This window comes from Arvicola amphibius, chromosome 3, assembly GCF_903992535.2.
Source record: "Arvicola amphibius chromosome 3, mArvAmp1.2, whole genome shotgun sequence".
Classification (NCBI taxonomy): Eukaryota; Metazoa; Chordata; class Mammalia; order Rodentia; family Cricetidae; genus Arvicola; species Arvicola amphibius.
The window spans coordinates 95,403,394-95,426,617 of record NC_052049.1 but is presented as its reverse complement, the minus strand read 5'-3'; the positions used below and the strand labels follow the sequence as shown (position 1 = coordinate 95,426,617).

General features: G+C 46.9%; 2 protein-coding genes across 5 annotated transcripts in view; one reads left to right on the top strand and one right to left on the bottom strand.

Moving 5' to 3' along the window:
* The window catches only part of Ncapd3 (non-SMC condensin II complex subunit D3), a 76,314-nt gene extending 73,264 nt beyond the window's left edge, over window positions 1-3,050 (bottom strand). For 3 of the 4 annotated variants that reach the window (XM_038321412.1, XM_038321414.1, XM_038321415.1), the window contains exon 1: window positions 2,383-3,050. In XM_038321412.1, the coding sequence (XP_038177340.1) occupies window positions 2,383-2,470 (88 nt within the window). In that variant the 5' untranslated portion in view covers window positions 2,471-3,050. The remainder of the gene's footprint in view (window positions 1-2,382) is intronic. The other variant, XM_038321413.1, reaches the window with a different exon arrangement.
* Window positions 3,051-3,056: 6 nt separating this feature from the next.
* On the top strand, window positions 3,057-22,995 carry Vps26b (VPS26, retromer complex component B). Its single transcript, XM_038321416.1, has 6 exons — window positions 3,057-3,815; window positions 12,567-12,723; window positions 15,968-16,132; window positions 18,642-18,817; window positions 20,157-20,299; window positions 20,704-22,995. The coding sequence occupies exons 1-6, from the start codon at window positions 3,593-3,595 to the stop codon at window positions 20,848-20,850; spliced, it is 1,011 nt and encodes a 336-aa protein (XP_038177344.1). The 5' UTR covers window positions 3,057-3,592; the 3' UTR covers window positions 20,851-22,995.
* The last annotated feature ends 229 nt before the right edge of the window (window positions 22,996-23,224 follow it).

Here is a 23,224-nt window from a genome sequence, read left to right as displayed (position 1 = left end):
CCAAGACAAAGAGCCATCAGGGTTCCCTTCACTATGTTAAGTCCAAGGTCCTCCCAGCTCCCCCTAAGTCCAGGAAGGTGAGCAACCAAACTGACAAGGCTCACAATGGGGAGAGAAAAGTGTGAAGTGGAGGATGGGAAGAGCTTGGGGGAATAGGATGGTTGGGATATAGGAAGGGTGGATATGGGAACAAGGAATTATATATCTTAGTTAAGGGAGCCATTCTAGGGTTGGCAGAGACTTGACTCTAGAGGGGTTCCCAGGTATCCAGGAAGACGCCCCCAGCTAGGTCCTTAAGCAGCTGAGGAGAGGGTGCCAGAAATGTCCGGCCCCACTTCTTTGCACTAAAAAGCCGGAGGAGCATCTTTTCTCACTTCTCCCTTCGTCTCTCCCTGCGCTCTGACTTTTCCCACAGGCTCCCAGGTTTTAATGCCAGGAAGGCTCTCGAGCACAGACTTAATTTGTACGCTTCATTATGTCCCACCGCCAGCTGAAGCAGCGAGCCAATACCTCCGTCTCATCACCTTTCCCCACAGTTCCCGAGTCAGAAGCAAAGCTGCAGGGCAGCATCATGCGTTCTTTTTCTCTGTAATTCCTCACGTCTGCAGTTCTTTCTGGGCAGACAGTGCCGCTTCAACTGCAAGGCCCAAAAAGCTGCTGCCGTAGCCGGCCTGTAATCCAGTCTCAAATGTGCTTGCTTTCAGACACTGCAATATAGTCTCTAGTTGAGTCTCCATTGTCAGGGCATCCCCATCACTATAGCCTGCTTGGACGGTGAACTCTATCAAAAAGGTGTGCACTCATATCACATAGAGCAGTGGTTCTCAACCTGTGAGTCCCAACCCCGCTGGGGGTGTGTCAAACGACCCTCTCACAAGGCTCACATACCAGATATCCTGCATATCAGATATTTACAATTCATAACTGTAGCAAAATTACAATTATTAAATAGCAACAAAATAATTCTATGGTTGTGGGTCACCACAAAAGGAGCCGTATTAAAGGGTCCCAGCATTAGGGAGACAAGAACCACTATCACAGAGGAAGCCAGCCATTCTAAGATTGCTTTCAAGCATGCTTCTACATTCAGCGTGGCCTCAGGTACCCATCTTATCACCAGATCGAAAGGGCACTAATAACCAAAGAAAAGATTCCGACTAATGGTGAGCCAACAAGTTTGTTTACTGGAGTTACCACCAGAAGCACAGGTGATGATTGGGCAGTCGCATGACTTAAAAGCCCTACCATGGTCCAAGCAAATGCTACAGCACTGCCTTGCTACCCCACCTCCTGCATATCCTAGCACACCCCCTTGCTCAGGATGGCCTGCAGCTGGATCAGGGCTGTATTAAGCTGGGAAGGGCAAAAGGGGAGTGGCTGGAACTTCTACTAGGAGTCTACAGATACCCTCCTCCCTTTCCACAGGAGACAATGATCCAGATCTCCTATGAATAATTACAACTGTTCTAATGTCAAGATAGCAGAGGTCATGTCATGCCTGCAGAACAGACTTCCACAACTCCTCTTCCACGGTAGGCCAATGATCTGGTCATCTATTTAGGAAACAAATGGGAAGGACCAAAAGATCTGACCCATGCAAACCGGTCCCCGCCAAGAAGGTATAACACGGGGTGCACAGGTGGCAGTGACAGCATCAGAAAGCAGTTAGGATTATCCTGCAATTGCCTTGGCTGGCTATGAGGACTCGGACCTGGACAGCCATCTTAGGGCTGGAGCTTGGATGGAGGGACAACAAGGGGCAGTGGGCATGAAAACGGAACTCTCAAGTTTGTGATTTAGCTGCTCCAATTGGCTGGCGTTTGGAATCTCGACTTCATTTTGACAACTAACGAGGTCTGCATGTGAACCACCTAGTTGAACAATATGATCACAAATTTTAAGAAAACAAAATTAGTATGAATAAAGAGACTGGCTGTATAAAAACCTCCTGGAAATGGAAATAGTTAAGTCCAGGAAGACTTGGCAGAATTAGGGTGACAGATGGAGAAAACAGAAGCGATAGCATCAGGAGAGGCCTACTACTAGCTTTTTAGGTTGCTGCTGTTTTGTTTTGTTCTTGCGACACTCCCTTTGTAGCCCATATCGATGGTCTTGAACGCCTGTCAATCCTCCAGCCTCGGCCTCCCGCACGGTTTAACTCTCTTTTAAACAGTTACTCGTTTGGACTGAGATCCCACGTACGTCTGACTGGCCACCACCCGGGCGAGACTGTCACAATCCTGGGGCTCACGGTCACTGCAGAGACTCAGCCTCCCCTTCCCCCACCGCCACCCGGACCGGGCCGCAGGCTGAGACACCTCAGGCACTGCAAAGCACCCCAAGCCCTGAATGCAGGACTCGCGCCTGCAAGTCTGATCTCACCGAGGCTGAGATTCAGCGGACACCAAGGCTGCAGATCTCTCCCGAGATCCTGGAGCGCCATCGTGACCATGAAAGTACCGGCTCGCATCTGCTCCCGCGCGCGCTCCGAGACGTTTCTGCGGACCAGTCACAGCGTTCCGGATTTACAATCGACCAATCGCCGCGCCAGGTCGAGTTCTTAACAGAAGCCAATGGTCTGGGCCGTCCATGGCGTGCGCAAAAATGGGTGGGGCGAGGACTGGAAGCCAAACATGGCTCGTGGAGACTTTCCCTTAGCGTTCCAGTGCAAGTTGGCAGTCAGACCACCACTAGCGTTTTTGTTACCGTCTTGTCCTTCTTACACGGCGGGAAACCTAGAGGCTTGTGGAGATAGGGCACTTCCTGTAATAGCAGTCACCTTTGCCCTTGCCGAGTGACACTTGGCGTATGTGTCAAAGGTACCTCACCCGTTAGAGAGCACGCAAACGTTGTTCATATTCGAATATGAAGAGTTCCCGGCGTTTATCGGGCTAAGAAATGAAGAAAATGCAGCCAAAGGTATTACAAGGACGCACCTGCAGTGCTAGGAATTTACGGAAAATCTGGGCCCGAAGTGCCACTGGAAAGAGGCCAGGGCCGCCATCTTCATTAAGGGAGAGACCAGGCGCCCTTTGGCACTGCACATGCGCAGATGAGCGCACTTCCTGGCGGCCTGGGAGGCGGGGGAGTTAGGAGGGTGAGGAGAAGACGTGCGCCTGCGCGTGGCATCCCCTTCGCATCCGGGCCGGAGTTCTCCTGCCCCCTCCCCCGCCCGGCGCCGCCGTAGCACTTCGGTGCGTTGCACCGCAGGAGTCTAGGCAGTTCGGTGCGCGGCTGAGCGCTGGACCCCACCCGGTGGGCGACGGAACGCGTGCTTGCGCCTGTGCTCCTGTGTTTCTGGGCCCTCGCCGCTGCACCGTCGGGAACTGGGGAGGTACGGTGCCTGGCCTCTGGGTGCATCGCTGCTTTGGGCGCCGCAGCCCGCAGCCGCCTGCCTTCCTCGGCCCTGCCCCTCCCCTGGGGCGCAGGCCGTCGGTGACCGCCCACCGTCCCGCTCAACCGTGCAGGGGGCTGCGGTGCGGCGTCCAGCGCGTTCCCGCAGCCTGCCCTCCGGCCTGCCTTCCCCGCAGGCAGCCCGCACCTTGGAGGGAGGGAGCAGTCTGTGCCGGAACCGGCGCGGTCAGGCGGGGAGATGAGCTTCTTCGGCTTCGGGCAGAGCGTGGAGGTGGAAATCTTGCTGAATGATGCGGAGAGTAGGAAGAGAGCAGAGCACAAGACAGAAGACGGGAAGAAGGAGAAATATTTCCTCTTCTACGATGGGGAGACCGTCTCGGGGAAGGTGAGCTTATCTCTGAAGAACCCCAACAAGCGACTAGAGCACCAGGGCATCAAGATCGAGTTCATTGGGCAGATCGGTGAGTCGATTCCCTGGGATCTCCCCAAGCCTGCGACGTCAGCCCGCCCCTGGAGTCAGTCGGGTGTGGGACGGGCGGGGAGCAGAGGTTTTTCAGGGCCCAACTCCAGCGAGGCCTATGACAGGCTCTTGTCAACTGCAGTCTGAAGCCTGGGGTTCACCCACGAGTCCCGCCCGTGGGCGACTCCCCCAAGCATTCATTACCTTGTTCCAGGCCAAAAGTGACAGCGTGCTGCTGGGGAGGTGGGGTCAGCCAGCCTAGGAACGGTAGGGAGCCCCCTGCTGTACGGTTGGATGCTCACCTGGTACCTGGTTACCCCCATTGTCTGAGACGCAGTATCCCCCCCAGCTTTGCTTCTTGCACCCGGAATTTCATAGTGAGGTGCTTAGGCGGGATCCTGCAGGTGGGTTTGACAGCTACAGCAGTCAGATCCAATCCAAAGTTAAGCGGTGACCCCATCCATCCACATATGTGTATGTATATGTATGTATATATAATATATATGTACCTATATAGATATGGTGTGGTAGACAGGGTGCATAAAGGCTGTTTGTCTCACCTCCACTTTGAACTACCTTTCATGTGTATGTTTTGAATACCTTCAGCCCGCCTCATTCTGAATGCATATATTTTTCTCCTTAAAGCGAAAGAAGTGATATTTGCAAAGACTACCATTAAATGATCAAAACTTTGCAGTGCTCAATAATCATCTTCAAACTATGGTTGATAATTTTACTAGAATTAGACAAGGGAAAGTAGTAACAAAAATTCTGGGGAGTCAGCTGAGTATGATGGTACATGCCTTTAATAGCAGAACTTGGGAGGCAGAGACAGGTGGATCTCTGTGAGTCGACGCCAGTCTGGCCAACAGAGTGATTCCAGGCCAGCTACTGTTACGTGGTGAGTGAAACCCTTTCTCAAATTAAAACAAAACCCCACAAAGATTTGGGAAGCTGCCCATCATCGTGACTGGGTTGTCACCAGTTCTAAGTATTAGGAGTCTTTAGTGTTAGCAAGTTGCTTGGGTATTTCTAAAATAAAATGTTTGTGTTATGAGGACATGAGTAGCTTATGTCCTATAGATGGTGATCATCTGTCCGAAAAATCCGTACTCTGTTCTCCACACTGCACATATGGACACCGATTTCAGAGACTTCCTTGGGAAAACGTGTTAGATTCACATGCTAAGAGTTTAGCCTAGCATCTGTTCTCCCTTTTACAGAGTCAGGGGGCCCTGGGAAATGGAGTCCTGGTGGCCAGATTTTGTAACCCACTGTTTGGTCTTAAGCATCTGGTATTTAAAATCCCCTTAGACTGACTGATCATAAAGGACCCCGTTGGGTTGTTTTAAAGCCAGGATGTGAAAGATCTATTTGCTGTGCCAGAAAAGAGACTGGAGCGTGAATTTTACATGTGTTTCCCTCCTGCTTTTGGCTTGGATGGCAGGACAGGTGCACTGTTGATTGACATCTGGAGCCTGATCATTGTTGTTGCTGGCTTTTATCTGTATCTTCAGCCTTTCCTGTACTAGAAACCAGTGGCATTCCCTACTTAACACTCATAAAGCCGTGAGATATTGCTGTTGTTCCCATGGTGGATAAAATCACCCCTAGTAAAGAATCACAGGTTGGATTCTATAAATCCAAAGCATTTTATGTTAAGGATAACATATGAAATAGTCAGTATTTGCCTACTGATAATTGGTATTTTAATTAGGAGTTTTAAAGTTACTACATTGGCTCTCTAATACCAATATAAACAACAAGTATGTTTTACTCTTTGTCTATACCATCATGCCCTGATCGTGAATAACTTAGCATGTCCCCTGCTTCACATAGTATGAAATGAGCCATTCCAGAAGGAATGCATGGTGTCAAGAGCTCATTCTCTTTTATTTAAATGCAAAGTAACCAAGGAAGCTGTTTGTTGTAATTGCCCAACCTGTTCTCTTGCCTAACTCCTTTTTTTCCAAGACTGTAACCTTACTGAATTTTCTTAAAACCTTTTATTGCTTCTTGGGATAATTTTCCCTGGGCCCTTGGCACTCTGACCTGATCAGGCCTCAGCTTTGTCAGTTGTAAATTACAGTATAATAAAATCACCTGGTTATTATGATGTGATATTAGGGTACTGAGTTTCATGTCTCAGAATGTTTCTAGATAAGAGCAGCCAATGCAGCAATAGTTTGATTTTACAAACTGAGTTACAGCCTCTGATTCAGTCTCCCCTCGACTTCTTAGAGTATTCCCAGTTAGATTGCCGTAGGGACTTTTACAGAGTATATGTTTCAGCTTTTGTGTGTGCCACATGGGCTTTCACACAGCTAGCAGTGGGTGTGGTGTCTAAAGGGTATAGTTCATGTTCATTCCCACTCATTATCCATGCTTACATGAGAGAATGGTAGTAGGTTAAAACAGAATTATAAGCAGTATGTTTATTGTTTGGACTTGAGGTCTATTTCTTGATCAAGGAGATGACATCAGAGAAACCTTTCTAGCCAGGCATGAAGGCATATACTTATAAACTCAGGACTCCAAAGGCTAAGCCAGGAAGATCTCTCTCGAGTTCAAGGCCGTCTGGTTACATAGCAAGACCCTGTCTCAAAACAAAGCAATAAAGGAACAGCCTTTCTAGATATGTTTGGTATAAAAGTTTCTCTTCCCACGTCCCCCCACCATGCTCTCTGTTCCTAAAATTAGTTGATATTAAAGATACATCAGCTTATTCAGAGGCGCAACGTACTTTCCGTAGGCTTCCTATTTCTTTATTATGTTTGCGACTTCCCAAAAGATTCAAGGCATGGCATATTGTGTCATACATCTAAGACAGTTATTATGAAGTGACTTCAGGGCAGCAGAGCGAGGAGAGTGGGTAACTTTGTTGAAGTTGTGGTTCTGTGGTTTTCTCCTTCATTGCATTCTTTGACTATGTATCGAGTAGGCGGAATGTCTCTCAGGTTATTAGGTCAGGCTATATGGGTAACCGTAGCCACAGCCAAGAGAGCAACTTAGCATCTCTGAGTTCTGTCCTTCTTCCTGAGGAAGCAGGTCGCTTGTATGTTGGGGTCTTGGAGGAGTTGGAGCTCTTGTCCCTGTCTCACTCTATAAGAGATTCTGGCAATCTCTTCTATACCCTTCTTATCATCTTCTGCAAAGGTGAACAGGCAGTTCTCATCCTGCTGATCCCTTCAAAGTTTGTTTTTACCAACTCCTAGAAGTCTATTTATTTTCTTCCTAAAGTTTGTCCCAGCCTGCCTTTCCAGATCCCATCTCTTGTTAACTTCATCCTCACTGATGATAGCCTTCAAGTAGCCTCTTCTTGTCAGTCATGGTGCTGCACACCTGTCAATCCGGCACTTGGAAGACAAAAGCAGGGAGAGCACGAGTTCCAGGCCATCCTGGGTTACATAGTGAGACCTTACCTTAAAAAATGAAGTAAATGGACACTGGAGAGGTAGCTCAGTGGTTAAGAGCACTGACTGCTTTTCCATAGGTCCTGAGTTCAATTCCCAGCATCCACATGTCAGCTCACAACCATCTTCCCCTTATAGTCTAACTTTTTTTTTCTGAAAAGAGTGTCCTACCTAAACTGTACTTTTTTTTTCAAAGGCCTACCTAATCACTTCCTCTACTAAAAGCTCCAGCAGTACCTCTTTTTAAGTGGGTTGTGACTTCTACCTCAAACGCCAGAGACTGTCTCAAGTCCATCATTACTCCAGTGATTAATCTCTAGTCTCAATGGCTACCTCATAAAGTGCTCAGTAAATGTTTGCTAACTGGATAATACTGGTTCAGAGCTAAGGTCTTACATAAACCATTTTCTGGAATTTTTTTTTCATCCTCTGTAGAAGCCAGAAACAAACGTAGGGCCACACCTATGCCAAGCAAGTGTCTCACAATCTGAGCTACATCCCTGACCCCTGGAAGTACTCTAATGGAAGAAAGAAAGGTCTAGATCAAGCAGCTGGGTCTCCTGTACATGCTCAAGAGCTAGCTAGGTGTTCCTCTCAGTTAGAGAACTTAAGTGGCATCTGACCATCATGAGTCTAGTGGATCATCATCTTCCTGATGGATCTAGGCAGTGAGAACAGTAAGTCTCATGCCAGCTCACTTGTTTTTGCTTGTTTTTTCCCTATCATATTCCTATACAATGAAATACCTCTCCCTGTTTGAGAAGAGTTTACCAGACCTGTGGCTCCCTGAATCCTTTAGTAACTGCTCTGATGTTACAGTTTGACGATTGTTGCAAGAGAGTAATAAATTCTTAGTTCTTCACTTAGTGCCATATGTTTTTGTTATCCTCTGCAAGTTTCTCAGCTGCTTTGTTAGTCTCCCGATACCTAGCATGCTTCTTCTCATGGCGTGGTCTCTGCTGGAACGATGCCAATACATGTGTGACGGGGGAAGTCTTCTTCCAGGTTAGACCGGTGGGATTAGGAAGATTCAGTAGTATACAAAGAGCACCGAGTGAAGAAAAGACCGTTTTTCCTGCTGAAATCCTTTGGGAAATTCTGGTAAAGGACATAAGCCAGACTTGGGAACCTTGCAGGCTAATGGGGTTAAATGAGCCAAATATAATCAGAAGGTCAAACTTGCAGAGATGGGCAGACAGAAATATCCTTATACCCCAGAGCCAAATACATACTTTTTATAAAGTTTTTTAATGAGCTCATCAATGCCAATAAGCCTGTACTTTTAGAAACTCCAGAGACTTAAAAAAAAAAAAAAAAAAAACTCATTTACTCTTGAAATACCAAGTGACAAAGCAGATTTACCAAGTTTTCAGCAGGGCTTAGATGTGCTCAGAGCAGAGCTGCATATGGGTGACCTTGAAGTGTAATTGTTCCTACAGGTCTGCCAGGGGCAGGAGCTATAGCAAGCCAGAATCTTCATCGCCTGGTCAGCAAAAGGGCTAAGAAGGTCAGATGGGAGGAGGCTCTTGCTTTGTATCTCTCCCCAGTCCAACATGAAGCCTAGACTCTGTGTGGTGCTGGTCCAGCAGCAGATCCCAGGGTGACTCAAAGGCTTGGCCTATGATGTAAAGTTGGCTCGATTTCCCTCTACACTGGTGACCTCCCTTTTTGGCCGTTGGTGGCAGATATTGCCACGAAAACATCCTGAGTGCAAAAATTAGTTCCTCCTTTTGATCAAAGAAGGAAACTAATGACAGAGTCACTTGGAAAAAAAAGAATGGGGGTGAGGGGTTCAGTTTCTACTTCTAGCCTGAAGGGCTATTGTGTTTGGTTGGGATGGAAGAGGGGCTGTTTTTATAGTCTCTGTAGGACCTGGGCCTCTTGTTAGAACACTTGGATTTTCTGCCTCAATTTATTCAAGAGGAAACCAACCTTTCTGGCAAATAACAGTGTAAAACAACTATTTCTGCCCTTTTGGCCACAGTGTTTGCAGAAGGGTTCCAAGTTGCTTATAAAATTATAAATCAGAAAGACCATTCCAAGCTAGATGTAGTAGCTGTTCTACCAATAATCCTAGCACTAGGGAGGATGAATCAGGAGAATGACCATGAATTTAAGGCCAGCCTGGGATATGTAGCAAGACCCATCTCAATGAAATAGAACAACAGAGGACCATCCTGGCCCTCCTCAGACAACACTGTTCTCCCGTAGCATTTCATGTAGGCACTGATACTGTGTCACGGGAAGAAAAGCACTGGGGAGAATGTGATGCCCTGCGGAAAAGGACTTGTACCCAAGTCCCCTGCTGGGCCAGGCAGTGCCCTTCTGCAGTGTTGCTAGGATCTTCAAATCCTGGCAGCTGGAGCACACTCTGAACCCTCTCTGTTTGTTTATTTCTCATGTTGGGCTGAGCGATCATTGCTTTTATGTTTCTTTTCCGTTCTCTCTTTCCGCTTTCCTCTTGATACTACAATTTTCCATTGAAAGTTCACGGATATTTGGGCCTTGTGCTTCTTATTTAAATTCATTGGCACTGGAGCCAAAATCCTTTGCTTGGGAACTGAGGTATAACGTTCCTAAGTTAGGGGTTCAGTTCTCACATGAGCCAGCACCATCTACCAGGTTAGGTCACAAGATTGAGCAGAAGATTCCCTATCGATGAGGAGGGCCAGCTCAGCCCTGCGCTGCACGTTCTGCACGTTCTTGCTTTCCTGGGGGCGTAGTTACAGAGTTGGTATCTTTTTCCCACATAATCTGGAACTGCCATCTCTCTAGGGAGCCACCTGAGGGTTGTCAAGAGACTTGACCCTAGAGGGGTTCCCAGGTTTCCAGGGAGACGCCCCCAGTTAGTTCCTTGGGCAGCTGAGGAGAGGGAGCCTGAAAAGGCCAGTTCCTATAGCCATACTGATGAATTTCTTGCATATCACCATAGAACCTCCACCTGGCGATAGATGAAGAAAATGCCATGGATTGGATTTGTAGACTATCACTCACTATCACCCACTGCTGAGATCACTTAGTATTGGGAAGAGGAAGTAGATTATTTGTAATAAAAGACTTAATGCCTTTATTATCTTTGTTATCTAGTACTCAAAGCAGAGGCCAGTGGATTTCTGTGACTTCAAGGCCTGCCTGGTCTCCATAGCAAGTTCCAGGACAGCCAGGGCTACATTGTCTCAAAAACCAAACCAAACCAAAATAAAACAAAGAAATTGATCAAACTGTACCGAGGTAGGAAATAAGCCACATTTATTAGCCACAGGATACACTGTAAATTTGTATGGAAATAGCATTACTAGAATGGAATTCTCTGTATCACTTTCTTGAATTGGATAAATGCTTTTGGGGTTTTGTTTGCTTGTTTGTTTAGTTTTGGTTTGTTTCTTTTTTTTTTCTTCTTTTCCTTTTAATGTTGGTGTCAAACCCAGGGCCATCTCGTGCATGCCAGTTAAGTACTCAACCACCGTTAATACCCCCAGTTCAAGTCAGGTATATCTTACAACAGCCTACTGTGCTTCCAAATGTCCCAGAGCTAAGGAAAAGCTGCCCATGGGATGAGTGGGTGAAGCCAGTGGAGTGTTGGGAAATTTGCATTCAGGTTAAAATTAATAGCTGAGATTGTTTCTCTTTGTCTGGAGATGGTTTTATCCCCCAGGCCAGGACTGAAGATCGCATTGGCACTGGAAAGGCAGGATTTCTGGTTTCTTGTTCTCAGTAAAGTTTTGGTCCCATTCCAGGCTTCAGATCTTATGCCGTTGGAACAAGAGCAAGTACAGTCACTGCTCGGAGTGATCTAGTCACTCCAGAGAGAGACAGATGATGCTCTAGAGATGCTGAGAACCAGGATCAGGCTGAAGGGGCAGTAGACTCATCTCTCAATCAGCTGTTCCATATTCCCAGTTCATCTCCCTCTTATGGGTTGCAGCCAGGCACAGTGCTTAAAGTCAAGAATATTTGAGAGAAGCCGGGCGGTGGTGGCACACGCCTTTAATCCCAGCACTTGGGAGGCAGAGGCAGGTGGATCCTGTGAGTTCAAGGCCAGCCTGGTCTATAAGAGCTAGAGGCTCAAAAGCTACAGAGAAACCCTGTCTCGAAAAATCAAAAAAAAAAATTTGAGAGATGAGGCTTGAGCTAGCATTTATTTGGTCATGTATCATCACAGGCAGAGCTAAGAGCTGACATCTTGGGGCCAGGAAGCTGGAGCTATGGGTATCGTCTTAAAGGTCCTTCAGTCCAAAGGAGTAAAGAAAGACCATGGATATCTCAAAACTTAATCCTTAAATTGCAAAATACAAAAAGTCATGAAATAATCATGGGTCTAGTGATAACATGAGCTTATCATGGTGAAATGTGGTGGGTATGAGCTCACATCTTGTAGTCCCAGGATTTGGGAGCCAGAAGGATTGCCATGAGTTTGAGGCTAGCCTGTGCTACCTAGTGAATTCTGGGCCAGGCTGAACTATGGAACAAGAGGCCTGACCTATCCATCTTGCAGGATTATCGAAGGAAGATATAATAAAATAACCATACATTTACTGCAAAAGTCAAGAATGTTGGAAAGGTGCTCTTTTTTTTTTTTGTAGTCTCTTCATACATGCTGAAAACTGCTCACCGAATCTGTTCTAACCATCTCAGAATCCCCTTACCTTTATTGGAGTACAGACTGTGGATTGCTAACAGAAGCAATGGCCCGGAGACCACACAGGCTTTTATTTGCTTATTTAAGGTTTCTTTATTTTATGTATACGAGTGTTTTGTCTACGTGTGTGTGTGTGTGTGTGTGTGTGTGTGTGTGTGTGTGTACCACGTGCATGCCTGGTGCCCATGGAGGTCAGAAGAGGACACTGGATCCCCTGGAACTGGAGCTTCAGGTGGTTGTATGCTACCGTGCAGGTGCTGAGAATTGAACCCAACTCCTCTGCAAGAACAACAAAGTGCTCTTAACTGCTCAATGTGATGCTCTCTCCATCACACTAGCCGTGTGTGTGTGTATCATGAATTCTTACTGTGTGACTTGGAAGAGTCAGCTGGGCATGATGGTGCACACCTATTTTTCTAGCTATTTGAGACTGTGGTAGAAGAATTAATCTATGCCCAAGAACTAGTGGCCAATCTAGGTAACATAGTAAGACCCTGTCTCAAACAAACAAACCAGAAAGGACATGTCTTTGGAAAGGCGTGTGTCTGGGGAAATCAGTGGAGAGGCTGGGGTCAGGGAAAGAGAAGAAGCCCTAAAACAAGGCCACAAGTCTCGAAGAGACTGATCCCTCTGACCTGTGATGCCCTCACTAGGTTCAGTGTCGTCAAGTCGGCTAGAGGAAGCTTTGTTCTCTTTCCAGAACTCTACTATGACCGTGGGAACCACCATGAGTTTGTGTCTCTGGTGAAGGACTTGGCTCGGCCAGGAGAGATCACCCAATCACAGGCCTTCGACTTTGAGTTTACTCACGTGGAAAAGCCGTATGAGTCCTACACAGGGCAGAACGTGAAGCTACGGTAAGTGGTCTCTAACGTTTTTGTTGTAGTCCTGAACCTGCCCCACGAGGACAGGGCCTGGGGCTTTGTGGCTGCTAAGAAGGAAGAGGACTGCAAGCAGCAGGGTGCTAGTAAAAGTCACCATTGCACGCCCCTGGGAGAAAGCCTTCTGATTGGACGGCTGTGGCCGTCTGTGACCTGAGTGCTGTCACCACATTTGCAGTTTCACTACTGTCACAGGGTCCCCTCCCGACCAAGGGCCTCAAAAAGTGCAGGAAAATGATTAGGAAGCAAAGGGATTTTATTTATTATGGATTGCCCTTGTTTCTTAGGCAATTCATCTAATTGTAAGTTTATATAATTTCAACAATAGCCATTTAACAACTATTTCTTAAAATTCTGGAAAATTCAGTGATTGGCTTTCATGTCTGAGGTGGCCCCAGATCGACACCTCAGCTTGGCTTCCTGAGGTGCTGACCCCTCCCCCATTTAGCTCTGCCGTACAACATCTTGTCATTTTGGACTCTGTAACTTAAAGCTTTGTCTTTCAAAAAATAGATACTAGTTTAGGGTTCTAATTCTAGGTCTGTCCTCTCTATCTTTTGGAAGAGATAAGAAAGCAATGCAGGAGCAGAACACAGTCTTTAAAAACTGGACACAAGCATTTGGCTTCGGGTACAGCATTGCCTAGCATATACTGAGGTCTCAGACCCATCCCAGGGATCATAAACAAAAAGATGAATGGGTACAGACATACCTGAGGACGTTCCTACTACAATCTGATAAACTCTGAGGAACGAGACTGATCCCTGGGTCTCTGAGGTTAAAAAAAATCACAGCAGCTCTAGACTCTTAGATGCAAACCTTAGATTATGGGACATCACTGGGATAAAGCATAGTGTCCTGTCGCTCCAGAGGATCAGTGGATCCGATGATCCCAAGTCTTGATCCCATCTCACAGGATCTGCTTGTTTCTATGCCCTACAGGCCCGGGCTTAGGATGGTGAGGATTACAGCTAGAACATCTCCCTCTCTTTCTCCTGGTTCCCTCCATCTGTCAGAACACTTTTTCATAGACTCTTCTGAAATATTTGCATCTAAATCCCTGCTAAAGACAGTGATTTGTCCTATTACTCCAGAGAAAACACCAGTGAAGATTATCTACCAATCACTTAGCTTGGCTATGGGAATTGTTAAAAAAAATAATTATTGATACAGGTCTTATTATTTAGCCTAGACTGACCTCAAACTCTTAATCCCTCTGCCTTAACCTCCTGAGTGCTGGGATTACAGGTGTTTGCCACCATGCTTGGTAATTCCCACCCCCTAGTCCAGTGAATTTGCCTTAGAGTTTTTTGTTTGTTTTTGGTTTTTCGAGACAGGGTTTCTCTGTAGCTTTTGCCTTAGTGTTTTTATGTCAAGGAGAAAGGTATTGAAAACAGCAGGGTAGGTAGCTCCTCAAAGATAAATGAGTAGAGGGCTGAACATATAACTCTGTGTAAAGCAGCAAGGGCACATACTTGAAGACTTAGCAAGGTACTGGGCTCAGTCTCCAGCAACACACACACAATTAAACAGAGTCACTGTGTGATCCAACAATTCCACTTCAGTTGTAGATCCGGAATATTTGGACACAGAGTCTGGAACAGATAATCTAACACCTGTGACCACAGCAGTATTCACACGATTAAAAAGAGAAAGCAGGCAGTCACGGTGGCACATGCCTTTAATCCTGCCATCAGGGGAAACCACCGGTGATCTCTGTGAGTTCTGGGCTGGCTAAGACTAATAGTGAGGACACCTCCCCAACCCCTCGAATACAGTCAGTCAGGCATGGTGATACTTGCATTTGCAAAACTGCAAAACAAAGGCAGATGGATCTTTGTGTTTGAGACCAGCCTAGTCTACTTAGCAAGTTGCAGTTACCCAGAGTTACATAGTGAAACTGTCTAAAAAAACCCAACAACAGCAAAACTCTGCAGTAGCAGTGATATAGGAGCGTGTCAGGAGTTTTCAGTCCTCTCTTTCCCCTGAGCTGTGAGGGGGAAGGCTATTTTTCTTTTCCAGGCTGGGGTGGGTTGCTGGGTAAAGGAAGTCTGTGAAGGGCAGGAACGTATTTAGGCCCTAAATAAAACCAGTACAAAGCAGAAAAGAATTATAAACCTTGAGAATCTTCATTAGAATAAAACCAGTCTTCCACAGATAGTGGAATGAATTTAAGATCTGCGCAGTTAGAAAGGGGTTAGGGACAAATGTCTTGTGGAGCTGTGATGGAGGGAAATATAAGGACTGCTTAGAAGCGGTCGGTGCCACAGAGCTGGTCGCCTGTAGCCTGCAGCTGATGTGGCCAGCATGTCTGTTAATTTTCTGGAATGTTTAAGGGGCACTTGGGTTATCAGAGGATTACTCAGAAGAAATCATGACTAAGGGGACTCTTCTCTTGTGGGTGTTAGTGTAGTTTTACACCAGGAAACTGGGATTTTGCTGGACCGTGCCGAGTGGCTGTTAAACCCTTAGGGTCCACTTATGTATCTTCTTCCAGACCCGTGCCCTGCCATGCAGCTGCCGCCTCCAGTTAAGCTACTCATTTCTGTGCTACTTTGCTGTATTATTACAAGTTGGTTTGTTCTTGGAGTCTCTTTGTTCTCATAAAGCTGGACTATAGTTTCTGAATTACCCTTTGTGGGTCATGATTTTTCTGTTTGTTTGTTCATCTCCCTCCAGATTGTGAGCCCCTCTTGAGAGTGTATTGTACTTATCCTCTGCCTAGCACAGGGCTGGCTAAGAAAGACTGCGGAAGTGAAGACTCGGTTGGATTTCTCCGCTTCCTAGTCCTTACTTTTATTTATCAGACACTATTTAGTGGACTGGCATATAAATATAAGTGTATAGGCGAGATATCTATGCTCGAATAGCCAGGAGGTAGGCAAGGGAACAAACCTTCCTCACAGATAGTGGTAGGGCCGTTGGCGTAAAAGACAGAGAAATGGCGTAGATGGCAGAGAAATCACTTCTGCTATGACAAGGTTCTTAATTCATTGTCATGAGCTCCCAAGAGGGTTTTAAAGGAAAAGCTCTGCTCTTCCTCAATGGTAACTGCAGAAGTCTGTGTATAGGTGCCTGTGTATACTTATTCTGAGAAAAGGACCCATAAATTCTCAAAGGGATAGAAAGCCTCGGAGGGTTAAACTGTAGGGTTCTCCCAGGGCTGTGTAGCCTCTAGAGACTGGAAGTATTCACTTAGGATGGCTCCGTCTCTTAACAGCTATTTCCTCCGAGCAACCATCAGCCGCCGCCTCAATGATGTCGTCAAAGAGATGGACATTGTAGTTCACACCCTTAGCACGTACCCCGAGCTGAACTCATCCATCAAGATGGAAGTTGGGATCGAGGACTGCCTGCACATTGAATTTGAGTATAACAAATCCAAGTGAGTATCCTGAGCCCCAAGCTGATGTGGTAATTATTTATGGAGGTAAAGAGAGATCTTGTTGAGTGTGTACTGACTGACAGCCTCACGACTCCACAGCTTCATGGCACCAAACTGCAGGGGGAGACGATGACAGTAATACAGTAGACACATGTGCTCGGCTAGTTATAGGTAGACAGGCCAGGAAATAGAATCTTTATTGTTCAGTATATTATTTAAGATCACATATTTAAACATTAAGGTGCCTTTCAAAGTCAAGCTTAGCTAGCTTTTAGGTTGTTTTGGATACTAGGTAAAGCTGCTTCCTTCCATGCGTGAGAATAATTGTAGAACACAATGCCACTATCATTTGTTTCCTCCCTGCCTTAGAAATCAAAGTGAGGAAGCCATGTACCGGCAATGGGCTGCTTCCGCCCTGAACCAAAATGAGTTACAGGACAAAATACCTGATGCTTTGGTTTTTTTTTTGGGTTTCTCAAGACAGGGTTTCTTGGTCCTGGAACTCACACTGTAGACCAGGCTGGTCTCGCTCTAACTCTCAGAGATCCACCTGCCGCTGCCTCCTAAGTGCTGGGATTAATGGGGTGCACCATAACCACCCAGCACCTGATGCATTTTTCTGACGGTCTTAAAATAACTTTACCTGGCTAGTGGGGAAGCTGCATTTTAAACTGTTTACTATTAGAGCATCACAATGTTTAATTGCTTACAAGCCACAGAATCGTCTGCAGTCTTGTATCTTTCTTTTGAATATAATCTATTCCTGAGAGTATTTGGATCATCTACTCATGTCTTTGATTACCTTTTTTACTGTAGTCGCCTTCCCCCAGGCCCACTGCCAAGCAGAGACTAGGAATTGATGAGAGACGATTTGCCTACAGAGGGCTTAGGAACAGAGGCGAGATAACTATGTAGACCGGGCTGGCCTCATAGGAGTGATCCTGCTTCTACTTCATAAGTGCTGGGATTACAGGCATGTGTCACTGTGTCTGATGGGGCCAGTTTTTAAACCAGGAACATACTTGATTCTGAGAACAGTTGTAAAACCAACTTACTTGTTCCTCTGCTTCCTGAATTGGAACCTAGTGATGTCCCCCTTACCCAATAAAATGACCACTGTAACATAGAACCTCCTTGGCCTGGTTCACCTGTTGGATAGGTGCTAAGAAGAAGCTTCTTCTTGCCTTCTTCCCTCCCCACCTCTGTCTTCTTACTCAGTATGGTCCTTTCCACTAACCCCCTCCAGCCCTCTGATGAAGGCAGCAACCACCAGGAGTGCTACCACAGAGCCTGAAGCTGGCACTAGGCATTGGCTCTTGGAATAAAAAGTGTTTTTGAGTAGGTTACATGCAGGCAGGAATAGACTCCTAGTCTTCCCCTCTGCTTGTACAACAGATTGTACCATATAGGAACATGAAATATGTTTCTTATGTGGTTGTGCCCCTATGTAAAATTTCATATAATATAGAAAACCTTAGCATCCATGGGTAGTCTGTAAGTATCCCTGAGAAATGCTGCAGGTATGCAGGCTACCCACTCAATGTCTGCAGCTCTCCCAGTAGACTGTAAACAACAGTGTCAGAAACAGTGGGGAGCACTAAGCCTAGAAACCAGCAATCGCCTGTCAGAACCTTCTCTCATCCAGAGCATGACCTAGTCTCTCTCTTCCAGCTTCTTTTTTCCCCACCTGCCATGTAAGGAGACCCAACTCTGACATCTCTGCTAGGGATCACGTGCCATGAGTGTGAGCCTAGCTTTGGAGAGTGTGCTGTCTTTCTAGCACATGTGATACAGGGAGGTATATACAGAGACTAGCAGCACCATCGGCTGGCCCACAGAGGGAGACTTAAAGGAAGAAAGAGACAGTGTTAGTATAGGGTGGTGGTGGCGCACACCTTTAATCTCTGCACTTAGGAGAAAGAGGCAGGCGGATCTCTGTGAGTTGGCATGGCCATCCTAGTCTACAGAGTGAAACTCTGTCTCGAAAAATTAAAAAAAGAAAGGAAGGAAGGGGGGAGATAGAGAAAAGAAAGAGTGAGCCATGCAACGTGGCTAATTCCCTAGTAGCTCACGGAGTATCAGCCATGCAGCCAGGGCTGTCTGGCCTGGAGCAGATGGAACTATTCACTGGGAAACGTTAAGGCCCAGTTCCCTACAGGCATTGTATGGAGAATAAAGTGGAAAGGCGAAAATTAATTCCTATGTTTGTGAGACTGGCCTAATACATTAGAACAACATCCATTAAAACATACTAAAGGTATATCCTGTGGAAATGGAGCTGATAAACAAATATTAATGGTTGAAATAACATGTATCCTCCTTTGAGCAGGATGTAGAAGAGAGGAAGTCACACAGATTCCAGTAAAGAACATAGCAGGAAACTGTTCAAATAGCGAGGTTGAGCATAAACTTCCCTCACACCTCTCACTGACAGTATGCCCCAGGCTGGCACACGAAGGGGCTAGCCGGCGCACCAACATCTGTCTCACTTCCTTTTTCTCTTCTTCAGATACCACTTGAAAGATGTCATTGTGGGGAAGATATACTTCCTGCTGGTGAGAATCAAAATCAAACACATGGAGATAGACATCATCAAACGGGAAACGACAGGCACCGGTCCCAATGTGTACCACGAGAACGACACAATAGCCAAGTATGAGATCATGGACGGGGCTCCAGTCCGAGGTGAGCCTCCCAGCCCGAGGCCACTGCCACCATTTGCTTCCAAGCCACGTACAGAATTTCAGAATTTGGGAAGGGTTCAAATGATGATACTATTGAATTAAAAAAAAAAAAATTAAGACAAGGTCTCACTGTATAACCCAAGCCGGTCTGAAACTCATGGGAGTCCCCAGCACTGAAATGGGAAGGGGAGGGCAAAGCTGAGCCTTTGACTTCAGCCTCCTTCTCCAGCCTCAGTCACAACAGCCCCACGTTGATTTATACTTAAAGATTCTGTCTCAACTGGCCTGCTTGCATACGTGTGTTATCCCACACTTCGGTAGGTGGAGGCAGGAGGATTAGGGTTCAAAGTTATTTTAAAAAAGAAGTTTGGAAACTGTTTTAAGATACAGTATGACTGTGTAATTCCTTTTCCCTCTTGACATTCTGGCATGTTTTCTACAGAGAGAGAGAGAGACCCATGTGCTCTAGTCATTTTCACTGCTTAGTTCTAGCTACAGTACGATGTTTCACGCTAGGAATTCATTTGCCTGTCATGAAAGTGAACTACTGCATCGTTGACCCACAGTACAAGGCTTCAGACAACACCAGAAACCAATTGACGTGGTCCTGCACAGGCCCCTAGGATGAGTGGGCTGGACGTGGTCCAGCACAGGCCCCTAGGATGAGTGGGCTGGACGTGGTCCTGCGCAGGCCCCTAGGATGAAGTGGGCTGGACGTGGTCCTGCGCCGGCCCCTAGGATGAGTGGGCTGGACGTGGTCCTGCGCAGGCCCCTTGGATGAGTGGGCTGGACGTGGTCCTGCGCAGGCCCCTAGGATGAGTGGGCTGGATGTGGTCCTGCTCAGGCCCCTAGGATGAGTGAGCTGGACGTGGTCCTGTGCAGGCTCCTAGGATGAGTGGGCTGGATGTGGTCCTGCTCAGGCCCCTAGGATGAGTGGGCTGGACGTGGTCCTGCGCAGGGTCCCTAGGCCAGCCAGAACTATATAGAGACCATGTTTTAAATAAATATGGGGGGAAACCCCCACCAATAAGGCACATTGCACATAGCAATGGTACCTACTAGTTCCCCTGTGCTGTTCAGTCCCTGTTCCCCACTGCCTTCTGCCATGGGAGGTGATAGACTGCTCAGAAGCCACAGACTGGACTGGATCTGGAAAATCACGTTTGTTTCAGGAAACTGCTGGGAGCAGGGTGTGTAACATCTCTAAAGGCAGAGCCTTTGCTTAGTGTTCCCTGCCTTGCCCAGCCGGCACCTGACCTGCTGCAGGCAGAATGGGCATTAGGATGTACAACAGCGCCTCCTGTGTCCCTTGACCTCACTTTTGCCTCACCCCTTAACAGGTGAGTCCATCCCCATCAGGCTCTTCCTGGCAGGATATGAGCTCACGCCCACCATGCGGGACATAAACAAGAAGTTCTCTGTGCGCTATTACCTCAACTTGGTGCTGATAGATGAGGAGGAACGGCGCTACTTCAAGCAGCAGGTGGGTGCCTCCTCCAGGACCTGGGGTCCCTTTGGGCACAGAGCAGAGAGGCCACCATTTCCACAGAGGGCCATCTTAACATTTAAAGCAAAATGCTAAAATAAAAAAAAAAAAAAAAAAAAGTCAAGCCTCTACCTCTACCACTTGTTATTTGACCAAGAGGTAGAAACATGGAATTGCAGGAGTACAAAGTCCCAACTGATACCTGGGGTCTGCTTTCTCAGGCCTAACTCTTGCTTTCGTGGCTCCTGCCAGAGCACCAGTCTTAGGAGCCACCACTTTGGTTAGAGATGAGCCAAGGAGGTTATTCCTGGAAATCCCCTGGGACCAAGGTAGGAACTCCTGAGAAAAGCATCCCTGAGCCTCTCTCAAATACTGTATTGCCCTTTCTTCCAACCCTGCAGGAGGTGGTGTTGTGGCGGAAGGGTGACATCGTACGGAAGAGCATGTCCCACCAGGCAGCCATTGCCTCACAGCGCTTCGAGGGCACAAGCTCCCTGGGTGAGGTGCGGACCCCTGGCCCACTGTCTGACAACAACAGCAGGCAGTAGGCCCCAGGGGCCAAGAAGCTGCCAGGCTTCCATTGTGGCACCCCCATCTACCAAACACCAGCGACTGGGGGAGGGGGAGGACGGTGTGAGGCTCCGTTGACCGTTTCTTGCAACCTTGAAAACAAATCATGTTTTTTACTTAAATTCTTTTATCTGAAGAACCTAAGGGGCTTGGGTTGGGCAGCAGTGTCCCTGGGATTCTGCAGCCTAGGTAGGGATAGGGAGAGGAACCATTCTGGAATCTGGTCTCTCCCTTGGGAATGAGAGCTGTCTGTCAAGGCTATCTCAGGCTTTAAAGCAGAGTTGAGAGCACACATCTTGGCTCCAGGTTCTCTGGGCTTCCTGAGACAGAAGCTGAGCGTGTCCCTGGCATTCACCCGCCAGCAGAGCTCTGGGTAGTCATGTCTTACACGCCCTTCGACGGTTCCTGAGGTAGTGGCAGAAGTTGGTGGGCCTGTCTCATCTAAGCTGAAGAAGACTCAAGATTGGGACGCTACTTCTCTGGGCATCTGGGACGTGGTGCTCTGAAGTTTCCGGTCACCTCTGGCTCCTCACTACTGGGACCAGACACGTTTCTTCTCCATTTGCTATAGCTTGTCAGGAACCATACAGGAGCAGAGCCTAAGGAAGGGTCTGAGCTGACTGTCCTCACTTGTGAGAAATCTGGGCATAGAAAAGTCCTGAGACTGGTGTCACACATGGATGGCCAGGAGGCTGAACCAGGTCTCCTGGGGTAAACATCAGGCAAGACAACTGTCTGCCTTCACCACATGACTCCACGTGGCAACCCAAGGGCTGGGTTGTTCTAGGGAATTATTTTAAGTTACCACAAGCCCTAAGCAGAGGGTCTGTTTCCTTTAGTATAGATCCTTAGAAGAGGCTGAGATCCATCTGCCTCCCTAAACGTGATCTGTCGTTACTTCTTGTCCTCCACTTGATTTCTGGAATTGAGCTTGGATTCAGACACTTACAAGTTTTGTTCTTGCCTCCTCCACCCCAGTCCCTCTCACCCCAATACCTACACGTTAAGGGAGGAAGGGCCTCTGCAGAAGACTGTCACAACTTCACAAGAATTCTGCTTGCCAAATTATGTCTTTATCTTTACCAGTTCACCTACTCAAGTTTAGGACCACTGTTTGGTTTTTGTTTTTGTAATTTAAAAACATGATAGGAAAACTGGTGGATTTTGTTACACTAGAGAAGAGGCGGTGCTTCCTCCTACTGTGTTAGGGCCTGCAAGTAGTAAAGGGGTTGACTGTCTTCTCTGCCTTTTCTGGGAATGACGAGGAATTATCTTCCATTGGCTGCCCTCCCCGCTACAGAAAGATCAAGTGGAACTGATGTTCAACAAGTACGGTATTTGCTGGTCTGTGTTCTTGGTAATCTGGGAAGTAAAGGATTTGTTCCTGTGTCGTCTTTCAGTTACTGTAGAAAATGGGGTCTTGTCCTCAGAAGTCAGTGCCATCTTAGACTTTGACAGGGCAGGGCCGATAGGTCAAAGTTCAGATGAAGGATGCTTGGGGTGACTGAGGGTAGCAGAGCTAAGTAAATTTGTCCCCATGACAGACATCAAGTTTAGGTGTGACATACAGTCCCCATGGGAACATGTTCACCCGCCCAGCTGTCCTTGGATATCAAAGCTGGGCCCTAGCATATGAAGGAGGCAGGTTCTGTGCTCTTGCCTTTTTCAGGGTATGAGACTAGACTCTGCTGTGCCTCCTTTAAAACTAATTTAAAGTATCTGTCAATTTCTCTGCCTCCCAGCTGACAACACAAATCCATTTTCCAACTTTGCTAACATCTTAAGTCTTTCTTCTGAGAGAACTAGAAGGTAGAATATGCTGTTTCTCTCAGGAGCTGTGCACAAGCCAGGTCTTGCTTTCTTTGACTGCTCCCATTTTCTTTTCTGCCAACTGTGAAAGTGTGGGGGAGGCCCTATCCCCATCCCGTAAGGTTCCCAAACCTGGAGTGCATAGGTACTAAACCAACCAGTGCAACTTGTAATTAAGAAACTGCAGTGTTTACATGTTTCTTAATGTGTTGTCTTTTCAATGGCTGTATTTTAAAAGAACATTTGTTTTAATGGTGTCTCTAATTAAAGGAAGCCCTGTGGCTTTGGAGGCATTGTGCCCATGATCCACCAGATTCTGTGCTCTTTTCCTTAACATCGTCTCGTATCTGACACACTGGGAACAAAACTTCATGACTTCAACACTTGCCTCCTTTTTCAGTGGATGGTAAACAATAATGAGCACTGTATTAACCACCCATTTCAGACAAGCATGACTCAGTAAGTCCAGGTTTTATCCTTGTCTGGCCACTTACCCAAAAGCATTTATATTTTCAATTTCAAGACTTAGGTTCACTGAGTGTT

Coding starts and splice junctions, on each gene's coding strand:
- Vps26b (XM_038321416.1), top strand. CDS start 3,593: ATGAGCTTCTTCGGCTTCGGGCAGAGCGTGGAGGTGGAAATCTTGCTG. Junction 16,133..18,641: donor TTTGAGTATAACAAATCCAA/GTGAGTATCCTG, acceptor TCTCTTCTTCAG/ATACCACTTGAAAGATGTCA. Junction 18,818..20,156: donor GGACGGGGCTCCAGTCCGAG/GTGAGCCTCCCA, acceptor ACCCCTTAACAG/GTGAGTCCATCCCCATCAGG.